Raw genomic sequence first — 12,723 nt, 5'->3', positions numbered from 1 at the left:
TTTCATTGTAATCGGATGAACTTGTTGATAATGCTTGTGCGTGGAAATAATCTAGTGATTCATTCATGTATGAGAGTTTGTTCACTAAATGTAAAAATGTATTTGAAAAATCTGACGGATTTTAAAAAAAATTAAAGAAATTGTAATTTCATTCTTGCAGGTGAATTGCATATCTTTAATTTTTCCAATATAATTATCCTACGTTACCATTCAATTCTGACACTTAATTCAAGCGTACTCAAGTCCTAACACCTGTCAATCATCACAGAAAACTTTACCAGACACCAAAAAGAAGGTCTCAAATTAGTATTTGGATATTTCCTTATTAATATTTCCATTAAATGCTGAGTTTAATATTTTCTGTCATGTGAAATTCCTCCATGAAATGAAGATTATTTTTATTTATTTAATGACGTTCAAATTTCAGTTCCTCCTGTCATCAACCCTCGGTAAAATCTGCTTATTCTCATGTTCAATATGAATCCCCTATTGTGCGTTATATATATTCCATAACCTCTTTTAAAGTCAAGTAGAAAAACAGAAATTAGCGGCAAAACACTGAAATTTATCACCCATGCAATCACGCTCAATATAGTTTGTAGTTTCTTTAAATACTTAAAATAATTAACTCACAGTCAGAAGAGAGCAAATAACACTTTTAGCTTTGTGGTCCGTTAAGAATCAACTTCCGCTGTTTATTTTACTTTTTTTAATGTGTAAATGTAAGGATTTTTTTTGATTTTTTTATAAAGTGGCAGTCATCGAAAAAATTGCAAAAATAAATAAATTCACGTGCGGTTTAAACAGTTGAAGAGCAGCTTGTCAAAAGGTTTAGGCGGTGGCCTCTTCGACAGGCCCGAAGCCGAGCATGTGCCAACACAGAGGTCGTGACCTCCACACACCAAAGTCAAAGCGCTGCTGCTGCCCTCCTCACTCACAGCAGTGATGTCTGATGTACGTACACTGACCGTACGCGCCTCTAGATGTAACGAAAGAACATAGTGTTGATGTTTATTTCATATTTTCTCAACACAAAGTCGTTCTCTGACAGTGAAACCACCGCGTCGGCATTTCAGACCGGACGCCTCTGCCCGCTTCCTGTTTGAAGAAGGCGTCCCTGTTTAGATTAGACTTTGATTTGAGAGAAGCCTCTCTCAGGGTCAGCGAAATGTTGGTTTATTAATTAATTTGCTCGGGATAATGGAAACCTCCTGGGTGTTAATTAACCGCGTCGACAACGAGCCAACCCATTAATGCACTTCCTCTCCCAGTTTAGATGCCAATTAAGAATGATCAAGGACCTCCTCTCGAGCGGATAAAAAAAAAACGTGAGTAATGGCGGCACGTGCTCCACCCGCGTCTTGTGAAGACACAAAAGAAGCTGCATCCAGGTCGTCGTGTATATATCAAAAAAATCTAAAAGCTATCAGACAAACAAGTGGAAAGATGATCATCTATAAACGCCTTTAAAAAAGAGAAAGAGCCGGAGTGTGATATGATGTATGTGTGCACGGCTAACGTGTGCTATGGGATAATTGGGGTCCTTTTTGTCTTGGAGGCTTAAGCGCCTCTGATATGGACATGAAAAGCCATTAGCACAGCTTGCACAGCGAGCTAATTCAGTGGGCGTGTGAAATGAAAGGCGGACGGGGGGAAATAAAAAGCGGTGTACGACAGTGGAATGAAAGGGGGAGCTCTCTGGTGCCAGCCGTGTGTAATCGACATGATTAGGACGGCGGCGGCGTCCCACCAGCAGCGACGCCGGCCTTCTCAATAAATATCAAATACTCCACCACGGCAGCAGAAAACAGCAGCGTTTCATGTTTTATGTTAACATGTTTTTTTTCATGTTTGTTAGAAGCATAGCTGTAGCCTGGGACCAGCTGTTTAACTCTGAAATATATATATATATATATATTTATTTTTTTAAATTTATTTATATACATCTATATTTATATATATATATTTATTCATTTATATATTTATATATATATTTATTGATATATATATATATATATTTATTGATATATATTTATTCATTTATATTTATATTTATATTTATTGATATATATATATATATATATGCTTTAATCTGGGTCCAGTAGAGGGACTGTGCTTTGTCATGAGGGTTTAGTTGCTGTTTCAGAGGCTTTTAAACCCTTAAAAAAAAAACACTACATTTTTTGGCACGAATGCGAGGGGAGAGTATCTATGTAGCATTCAAAGTGCTTGACATGAATCATAAAAAGGCATCAGGACGAGATATGAAAGAAACCAAAGGCAGCTGAGAGTGAAGTCGTCTCACATGCGATGTGCAGAGAGACGGTAAGCAGACGTGAGCCGGCAGAAAGACAGCCGAGAGGTTCAGGGTCCAGAACTAAACATGTATGACTTGTGATCTTTAACATTTCAGGTTTAATTCTCCTTCAAAAGAACAAAATCATTACAATATTTAACATTATTCTCAAGGAAATAATACGAGGTGTGTCATATGTCGTTGGAGTCTTGACCCTCTTTGCACTTTTTAAAGAATTCATTCAGATCTTCAAAAGGGATTTTTCATTTATCGTTTTTCTGAAGAACAGCTTCAAAACAGCTCATTTGCATATTCATTATGAATTGCTTGTTGCTCATAACAACCCAAACCATCTTTTTTTCTTTGTCTTTACACAGACTAGAAACAGTTGGTGGCAAAACATCTTTTACGAATCTTAGAAACAGCCTCAAACATCTGAACAATCGTGTAAATACAATATTAAAACATGTATTTCACACATTTATATTTTCAAAGAAGGAGACAGCTTGAAGCCGGATTTAAATTCTCACGACGTAATCATGACTGTCAGACTCTGGAGGATACTGCAACGTGTCGGGCTCGAGTGGAGGATCAACGTCAGCTGTTTTTAACCCTTTATTCTGTGCACATTTACCTCAACATTCAGAGAGAAGGTTTCTTGGGACTCGGGGATTAAATTATACTTGGCTTTAAATAATACCATCTTTTTCGTGAGGAGAAATATCAACACAATGAAGGTCTAGCACAAGCAAAACTTGCTTTAATCCTCATATTTTAAATACCTCTTCGCGTGTCACGAGCCTCTAAATACAACGAGCGTCAACATGTCTGGAGCTGAAGAGAATCTCTCGATGCATTTCCTCGTCTCCGAGTGTCTTCTTGGATTTGATTGGCTCCCTTTGTTGGCCACGCCCATCCCACAGCTCCTCACTTCTCTGCTTCCTACCGGCGCTCTACGTTTACACCCAAATGGGCCGGCGTGGGGAGGATAAGGCCACGAATTCCTGCGAATTAAAAAGAAAAACCTCTCGCATTTCAGCCCCTCCGTATTATTTCTTTTCCCCGGCGTCCCCCCCCCCCCTTCCCTCGTCATCTGCTTTTATGGCCGTCTCGGTTTCTCTCTCGCTTCTTATGAAAGCTTTGAAGTGGCCCGGCACCTGTTGAGTTTGGCGCTGCTGCTTCCCGTCGACGTGTGGCTTGACCTCGCCAGCCGCCATCATATCCGGGGGGTCACCGCGGGGTCGGGTTAGGGGGAGCGGGGGGGGGATATTTAAACCTATAAGCCTGGTAATGCCTCGTCAGGACAACAATTTGAGTCATTTAAAGTCAAAATTTGAAGGTCTTCTCCTCCAAAATGTGGATTTCGAAGCCCTGATGAAAAGCAGATCCTCTCTCCTCTCTCCTCCAGACATGAAGTTAAATGACTTGTTCCACATTGTTATTTTATTTTCCTTGAGTGTTTAAAGCTCTTCTAAATCCCCCCCCCCCTCCTCCGTAAAGCTGCTTCTCATTGGCTGCACTCTGTACTCTGGGTGAACTTTGACCATTTCCTCTGACTGGGCCTGCTGTATGTGAGCTATGCAGAGAGACGATGGAGCGTCAGCTGAGTGGAGGAGGAGGAGGAGGAGGAGGAGGAGGGTTGGATCCACCGATTGGGAGTAATATTCCTCTAATCCTCCCAGGCTATATGCCCACTGCTCCACACCCAAATCACCACAGCTTTCTCTTTAACACAAACCAAATACACAAATACCCCCGAGGAGCTCCAGGAACTGCCTCTCTTTATCTTCATCCCGCCTCTCTTTTTCTCTCTCTTCTTCTTCTTCTTCTTTCTCTTTCCTCGTTTCTTTTTCTCCTGATCCTTCATAATTTGTCAGGTTTAATTCAATAACTGCGACTTATGGGTTCTTGTCTTTTCAATTGATTTTTAAACTAAAATGAAGCGCTGCATGTTTAGTTTTTTTTTAAAGCGCACCTTTCCCGTCTCCATCATCTTCAGCAGAGAGGCAGCTCGCTCCTAATTTTTTTAAAGGCGGCGTCGTCGTCGTCGGGTTAAACTGCCCCGTGTGCGGCGCCAGACTTCGCTTTCAGTGTTCTTTGCCATCTGTTGGTCTCGAGGACCGTGCGGGGAGAGCTTGACATGTCACCGGTTTCCAGACCGGGAGAACTGGAAACGAGGGTGTCGAGGACGCGGAGCGGAGAGATGACACTGCAGCCCCGCGGGTCGTTTCTCCATGAGCATCCTGCTCCTCCCGGGCTGGCCCAGCTTCAGTGTTCGGGTGCTCAAGATGACTGCGTGTGTTTCGAGGGTTGTTGCCAACAGCCTGTAGACAATTTACCAGTAATGGCCTTTTTTAGAGCTGCATTGGCTTTGCGTCTCCTTTCTGAGCATCCTATAACCCATCCTGCACCCGACATGGAGAGACATGCTTTAACACGGAAAACATTTGTTACATTTCTGAAATTTTTTTGGGGGGGGTATTGACAGTACATGAGCACACAATAATAACTTGCGTGCACATTTTGGCAAACTTACAAACGTAATTTCAAGTCTCATGTACGGTTGGCATCCGAGACGATTGGAAATTTGAACGCTGTTCTTCCAAAAAAAATTCACTGACATCTGGGAACATTTAAATATTTTGAGTCGGGCACGGCAGAGACACAAACGTTACGACCAGACATGTTGTATGGAACAGGCTCCCTGACCACCGCAGGCAACACACACACACTGGACTCTTTTAACCCTCCTGTTACCTTCACATTTACTGACATATTTTACCCTCGGGGTCAATTTGACCCCAGCAATTAAAACCTCCAGAAAATTATTAGAATTAATATTGTTTCCCAAGTTTAAGTGTGAGGTACTTTATGTTTGTTTGTTGACTACCTAAATAGCCCTTTAACCCTTGTGTTGCCTTCGGGTCATTTTGACCCGATTCAATGTTTAATGTCGGTGTTCTTTCGGGAGTCAACAAACAAACATAAAGTACCTCACACTTAAACTTTAAACTTGGAAAACAATATTAATTCTAATAATTTTCTGGAGATTTTAATAGCTGGGGTCATATTGACCTCAAGTGTAAAATATGTTAGTAAATATAAAGGTAACAGGAGGGTTAAACATTGAATCGGGTCAAATTGACCCGAAGGCAACACAAGGGTTAAATATATAAAAAAGTTGCTATTTCTTATATGTTTGACAGTGAAAAACAGCCTGGGGTCAAATTGACCCCAAAGAACACCGACGTTAAACATTGAATGGGGTCAAATTGACCCTAAAGGTAACAGGAGGGTTAAGACTGGCCTGAAAACCTTTTTATTCAGGAAGGCGTTTATCACATTGAGTTGAGTTTTATGACTTTTTATTAAAGTTAGTTTTAAACATTTACTGGCTCTGTGGCAGTCTGAGATTCTTAGCTGAAGAGTGCCTTACAAATAGAATCCATTATTATTATTATTTTAAATTTTGGAAGGTATCAGAAAATCTGATATCACATACTGACCGTTTGATGTCAAAATGAAGAACGTCGTGCATTCACACTGCAATTGTGGATTACAATAATAATAATATTATATTATAACACACAAGCCAGAAGTTCTGATTATGAGGAGAGGAATGTACGAGCACCGACTTGCCTCTGATCTGGTGTTTTTGTCGGGTGGCTCCAATTTCGGTCGGCGGGTGGAAAATTAGGCACAAGTGGTGTCGTGTGAACTTTGCATTTAGAGAGTTAAATGTTGTCCAAAACGAAGGAAATTAGACCCGAGTTAAGATAAACTGAAATAGCCACAAGTTACAACCACAGTTACAAAGTAGAGAAGAGATATTACGTCACGTAGCAGTTAGCTTCCGTTAGCCGGGATCGTATCCGGCCACGTTACACAGGTTGTACTTTACTGCTCGTGAACTTTTTTTATTTTGACATTGAGTTATTTCTTCATTCAAACGTTACATTGCATCACTTTGGTTTTGATTAACTTCATCTGACGGAGTCGCAGTGCCTCGTATCAGATGAGGACACGACGAGATTATCACATCTTTATGAATGTTATCAGTCAAAAACTAAAGTTTTTACTTACATTTTTAAAGTTTAACATATAATTTCGTCAGTTGTATCCAGTTTTGGCTGATACTTATTAAATTAATATTTGTTTTATATCTGAGCCACTGGTGTCAGCAGGCTCAGTCCCAATCAGAGGGGCTGTTTTCTCTCGTCTTTCCCCTCTTCCAGCTTCCAGGGAGTGTGTGTGTGCCTTCCTGTTTGACCTGCAGGTTCAGCCAGAGGCGAAGGGGTTTCGGCAGCCACGGATTTTTTTGTTGTTGTCCTCTGGCTCTTCTTAAACCAGACTCGCCGTGTGCGCTTGTCTGTCGCCAGCCTTCATTCCTCTAATGGAGCTTTCTGTGTATGTTAACATGCGGGGAAGTCGACTCCAAGTTTAATCACGCAGAAAATAGAAAAAGGCTCCCCTGCACCTGATAGGGGACAGGTACCCATTGACCACCCTCCCCTCACACACACACACACACACAGACACTAGGAGGGGCGTAATGAATCTACGCGTATGCGTCCCATCTGTCTGCAGGTGGTCACGCCGCCTCCCAGACGCAGCCATGAGTTTCAAATAGGCGGCGGGGCTGAGTTGTTGGCTCGATGTGGGGCCACCCAGCCGTCACAAATGCTCCGTATAGCGGTAACAAAAAAGTATTTTTCCTGTAGATGTGTGTTAAAGTGCGCCGCGCCTCCCGGGGAAGGCGAACACACGGCGCGCTCGAACGTCCTCATCCTCATCTCAGGTGAACACCGCGTCTCACGCGTTACGTGTTTGATGCAGGACAGAGACATCACTGTGTGGCTTCTCTGTAGGGACAAAGGGACAAATTCAGCTTGTGGATGGATATGTTATGTTTACATGCATGTTACATTTATTTATTCATGTCGAATCTTCCGTCCTTAACATTAAATATCGTGTCAAAAGACATCAAATGTATCGAAAATGGTATAAATGATGTACAAATTCATAATTTTTAAGCAGTGTTGCGTAAACCTACCCGGAAACATTTCCCAGGTTGCTTAGAACCAGTGTGCGTTCTGGACTTTTGTGCATTTTACAAAGATGGAGATACAGAAGTGGCACTAGACAAAATAATACTTCCAACTAGGACTCAATGTCGAACATCAGTTTTCCTCTAGTACTTATTTGGTTAGCTTTACTGTGATTGTTGAAACGAAGACGCCAAACTGTTCAAGTTATTCTCCTTACAGCTTCATTACATTACTTTACATGTCATTTAGGCTGACACCTTTATCCAAAGCGACTTGCTCAAGGACACTTCGACCAGGGCGGGGGATTGAACCGCCAACCCCCTGATCGTAAGACGGATAACCGCTGACCCACAGTCGCCCCAAAGCTTCAGAGCCCTGACGTACATTACGCCTGGGAGGAGACGCGTTGCAATCGTATTTGCGATCTGGCTACAGAGACGGTATGAGTATAAAGACGAGCGATAAAAACTGCATTTGGATATGTCGCTAGACTCGAATAGATACGTGTGAAAAGGGCCTTCGGCTATACGAACACATTATATTCCTGAATGTTTTGGTATCGGCACTGAAACCCCAGCCCAGCGTGTACACTGCATTAGTTATACTCTTGTATGGACTAGCATGGAGTGCCCCCCCCCGCCCTATCAGATGGCTCTGTGTGTCAGACCACTGGCTGGCCTCCAGTACGGTGTCTCGCCATACATCTGCTTTGTGTGCAAGCTGCTTCTGATGACTGCTCTATGCCAACAACACCGGGGGAAACCCTCTGGAGCAAATGAGACGAGCCGACTTCCATGGAAACGAATGTCCGTCCGTCTGTGCGCGTCCACGCATCCGGGTCGCACCAAAGTCGTTTAAAGAATGGAGGAATAGCGTCGCCTCACCGTTTGCTCTCGGATGAATGCCGCTTGAAATTCAGAGCATGCAAACTTTTTGCCAATCCCCAACGCAGCATCATTATGTCAGCTTTATGCGAGTCTCCTTAGAGATTCTGCAGAACTTGTGAGCCGTCGCCTTGCTTGCCGCCCCAAACTGCTCCGCACGCCCAGATAAGAGCGAGAATCGAGATGTTTGTGAATCGTCTCTTCCCAATTAACCTCGGTGGTCGTCGCACGTTCTCGTTCCTTATTACCGAGGTACCATTCATCCTCACGTACCGTTCTGATGGACTTTGTTAAGTCTCTTCCCCCGGAGCCTCCGGAAGTTTTTCCCCCCGAATGCAACGCTGCAAATTCAACATGCGCAAAAAGTCACACAGGGTGACGGTAGCCCGAGATTAGATTAAACCGCCAGGGAATTCCATGCGAGGACGAGGGTCCAGTAATTATAAGAGCGTGTCCCTTACCATCAGTAATTGAGTTTACTCTGATGAAGTACGGAAGAAAGTAATCTAATCAGCCGAGAGACTGCTCTCCATTTTCTATGCTGATAGGCTGCGTGCACGTGGACACACAACGCTTCAAAGTCTGGTACATTTTTACTAAGTGTGCTATGATTGCTCTATCTTGGAGGACTCGTTTTTTTTTGTTGTCTCCAAATTACAAGCACATCTATGATAAATAATACTGTGTAATGTCTCCTACCTGCTTTCTGGCGAAGCACAATATGAATTAAAAGTTGTTTTTCCCCCCGGAGGACTTTTAAAACTTATTTCTTTCATCTGCCTGTGCACCACTTCCTGTTCCTTGCAGTAATACGGTCCAACAGATATACAGAACATTTTGACCACTTAATAATAAAAAAAAAAGCTAAATGTATTTGGGTATGCAATAACTTGGTGGTGGATTTTGGAGATTCCCTACATGCCACTGGTCTGTTGGCGGTAACACACAAAGACGCACAACCTGATCTCACAGAAATACATGAAACCTCTTCAAAGGAGGAATGCCAATGGAAAGTGGATTATGATCCTTTTTTTTGTGGTGGAATAACTAAATGAACCCAGACTAGTGATGGTTGTGTGTGGTGGTAGCCAGAGGTCAAACAAGGACTTCCAACCAGGAGACCGATGCGTGTCCCCAACTGCTGCTGAGTTACATTTGTGATGTGTTAAGTATTTGATTTAGTTTACGTTCTTCCTCTGAAGGTGCGTTCACACCAAAAGCGAAACTATTTTTTTGCGCGACCAAATCCCATGAAAAGTCAACGTACAGACGCGTGTGGCTGCGATAGACGCGATATTTTCCCGGGCGGCGCGTTTGGGGCGACGCAATGTGGCCGACGCGTTTTCAGCGGCGCAATTTTCGCCCCGAGTTGAAATATTTAAACTCTGAGGCGGTCATCTCGCAACTCGGGCCAATCAGCTCTTGAGTTGCGCTCTCGTAGCGCTGGAAGCGGAAGTCTTTCAGACGTAACAGTGACTTCATCGGTGAAAGTGACCGAGCTGAGTGAGCCTACGGGTGATGTCATCAACCCAAACACGAGGGCGTTAGTGTGTGGGACGTCCACGACAAATATAAAGCAGAACTAGTGGTTAGTTATTCTGGTGGATGAAGGAGATGATAACGGTCTTCACGGAGACGAGACACGGAGATAAGCCCCGCCCCTCACGGAGCGTCTCGACGCTCATGGCGAGAACACGGTGAACGGTCGAGCGAGTAAACTCACGCGTTTTGGGCGACGCGAAAAATAGTTTTGCTTTTGGTGTGAACGCACCTTCAGCCCAAACATGATGTTATTCCAAAACCTAAATAAGCTGTGTTGTTGCCTTAACCCTAAATTAACATTGCTACTCACGTAACGGGCTGTTAAGAGGTCGAACAAATGCTTTGCGAGGAAGGAAATGCATTAAACTCTCTGTGAGACCTCAAGGAGACACGCAGTGTGTTCCAGGGCCCCTTTAAGTGATAGGAGCCACACCAGCGGCTCTTGTGAGGCTGTAGGCCTGCAGTGGGGCTTAGTGCTAAATGCTAACATGCTGGCGAGAAGCATGTTAGTTCAGTGTGCTAGCATGCAGGAGGTTTGAATGAGTTTTTTATGTCATAAACCAAAGTCAAATCTTATCCTGATTATGACAGACTTACCGACCGCTACCGGAGCTCAGAGACTTTGGATTTCAACCTCCTGCCATCAAAGGAGGGTTTCCTGAATTTAGAGTGAACTAATAATACCATCGGCGGATACTTTTCTCGTTCCAGGTGTCTGAGGGAATCATTCAGTCATCTTCTTTCTTCTCCTGTTTGCATTTCCCCCGCAGCCATCGAAACGCAGAGCACCAGTTCCGAGGAGCTGGTCCCCAGCCCGCCGTCCCCGCTGGCCCCTCCCAGAATCTACAAGCCCTGCTTCGTCTGCCAGGACAAGTCCTCTGGATACCACTATGGTGTCAGTGCATGTGAGGGCTGCAAGGTAGGACCCCCATGCACCTCCTCACACTGTGACGCCGCCGTGTTCTTCCTCTCTGTGACGCCGAAAGAGAGTGTGAGGCGAAGAGATAGATAGATAGATAGATATACAGGACTGTCTCAGAAAATTAGAATATTGTGATGAAGTTCTTTATTTTCTGTAATGCAATTAAAAAAACAAAAATGTCATGCATTCTGGATTCATTACAAATCAACTGAAATATTGCAAGCCTTTTATTCTTTTAATATTGCTGATTATGGCTTACAGCTTAAGAAAACTCAAATATCCTATCTCTAAATATTAGAATATCATGAAAAAGTATACTAGTAGGGTATTAAACAAATCACTTGAATTGTCTAATTAACTCGAAACACCTGCAAGGGTTTCCTGAGCCTTGACAAACACTCAGCTGTTATAAATCTTTTTTTTTACTTGGTCTGAGGAAATATTAAAATTTTATGAGATAGGATTTTAGAGTTTTCTTAAGCTGTAAGCCATAATCAGCAATATTAAAAGAATAAAAGGCTTGCAATATTTCAGTTGATTTGTAATGAATCCAGAATGCATGACATTTTTGTTTTTTTAATTGCATTACAGAAAATAAAGAACTTTATCACAATATTCTAATTTTCTGGGACAGTCCTGTATACTTTATTAATCCCCAAGGGGAAATTTGTCGTGACAGTAGCAGCAACACACAAGAATAAAAACAAAACACAAAATATAAGAAACAGGGATGAAAGATATAGAAGTATACAAGTAAAATACAAAACAAAATATATATGTAAATATACAACACACATGCATACACAACACACAACAACACTGACAAATCAAATACAAAAAAATAAAAAATAAATTTAAATATAGACAGAGTGCAAAAAGCAAAGTGTGTGTATGAGTGCAGAGCAAATGAAATGAAATGTGTGTGTATGTGTGTAGTGCAAACAAATGAGATGTGTGAAGTGCAGATCCTTGTTTTCAAGGTTTCTTTATCAACTCAAAACAGCCACTGAACTCACATTTCGACAGATCCACGGCGATCTAAAGCACCAGAGAAAGCTTTTGACCCCTTGTTGGGGGTTTGTTTGTCAAATGTTGTCGATCAAACTGCTGAGTGTGCATCTTGAGCACCATCAGACCTAAATAACCAAATTCAAGGGATCATTTATGTAGAGAATATTAATATTTTCTCATAAATCAGGAATGTAAAGGGCATTACATTTAAATGGCTTTAATATTATTAGTAAAACTGATTATTTTTGTATATAATCTGTATCTATATACAGTATTATTAGTATATAATTGTTTTTAAAAATAGCGTCACATTTATTTGAGTGACCATCAGTCTGTATCACAATGAGACCGATGTGTGGACACAGGAAGAGTCAGATTCTCACATACCTCTATATTTTTTCTTTTTTGTTTTGTTTTAGCCGCAGAACACTTTTGCAAATATAGCCAAGAACAAAAAGTAAATGCTAGGTTAAAAACCACGAGCGGTAAGTGAGGAAAACCCATTTTTTTTGCAAAATTTGGGACATGACAATACCTCCTCTGTCATAATCGGCCAATTTTAAAAGCTCTACTTTTAGAAATTCCTTCCAACATCTGCCCTGCCAGCACTTGTCTGTCCGTCTCCCACTCACAGCAGCTGTTGCTAGGTAACCGCTCACGCCCGCCTGCACGTAGACGCATATAAAGAATGTTCAGGAGCCCGGTCATTGCAAAGGCTGCCGTACTTTTAAAAAAACATGTAAAACTGCTCCAAAAAAGTCGAGCTTTACATGGCTTGGTGGGATCGGTGACACGTTGCAGTGGTTCCCCTCCCAGAGAAACCCACGTGTATCCTTGCAGACGGCCTGCGTGATTCCTTCGCGGGCGATGCCGTTGTCTCCCATGCAGCCAGACCGCGACGTCCTCCCTCCTCCCAGCCGCTGTAATTGAAGCGGTGGTATGCCAGGAATCTTTTGGAGCTCTTGGCCCGGAGGGAGGTGGTGATCAGCTCACTCGCCAGGCTCTGGGTCAAACTAAGTT

General features: G+C 42.6%; 1 protein-coding gene across 3 annotated transcripts in view; it reads left to right on the top strand.

Annotated features, from left to right (window-relative positions):
* Positions 1-12,723, top strand: part of LOC130197772 (retinoic acid receptor beta-like) — a 72,142-nt gene that overhangs the window by 2,349 nt on the left and 57,070 nt on the right. For all 3 annotated transcript variants that reach the window (XM_056420671.1, XM_056420654.1, XM_056420663.1), the window contains exon 2: positions 10,541-10,689. Coding sequence is in view for 2 of the 3 variants with exons in the window: in XM_056420654.1 (XP_056276629.1) it covers positions 10,541-10,689 (149 nt within the window). In the remaining variant the exon portion in view is untranslated. The remainder of the gene's footprint in view (positions 1-10,540; positions 10,690-12,723) is intronic.

Source organism: Pseudoliparis swirei, chromosome 1 (genome assembly GCF_029220125.1).
Source record: "Pseudoliparis swirei isolate HS2019 ecotype Mariana Trench chromosome 1, NWPU_hadal_v1, whole genome shotgun sequence".
Classification (NCBI taxonomy): domain Eukaryota; kingdom Metazoa; phylum Chordata; class Actinopteri; order Perciformes; family Liparidae; genus Pseudoliparis; species Pseudoliparis swirei.
Note: the sequence above shows the minus strand (reverse complement) of the source record. Positions and strands in the feature narration are given on the sequence as shown.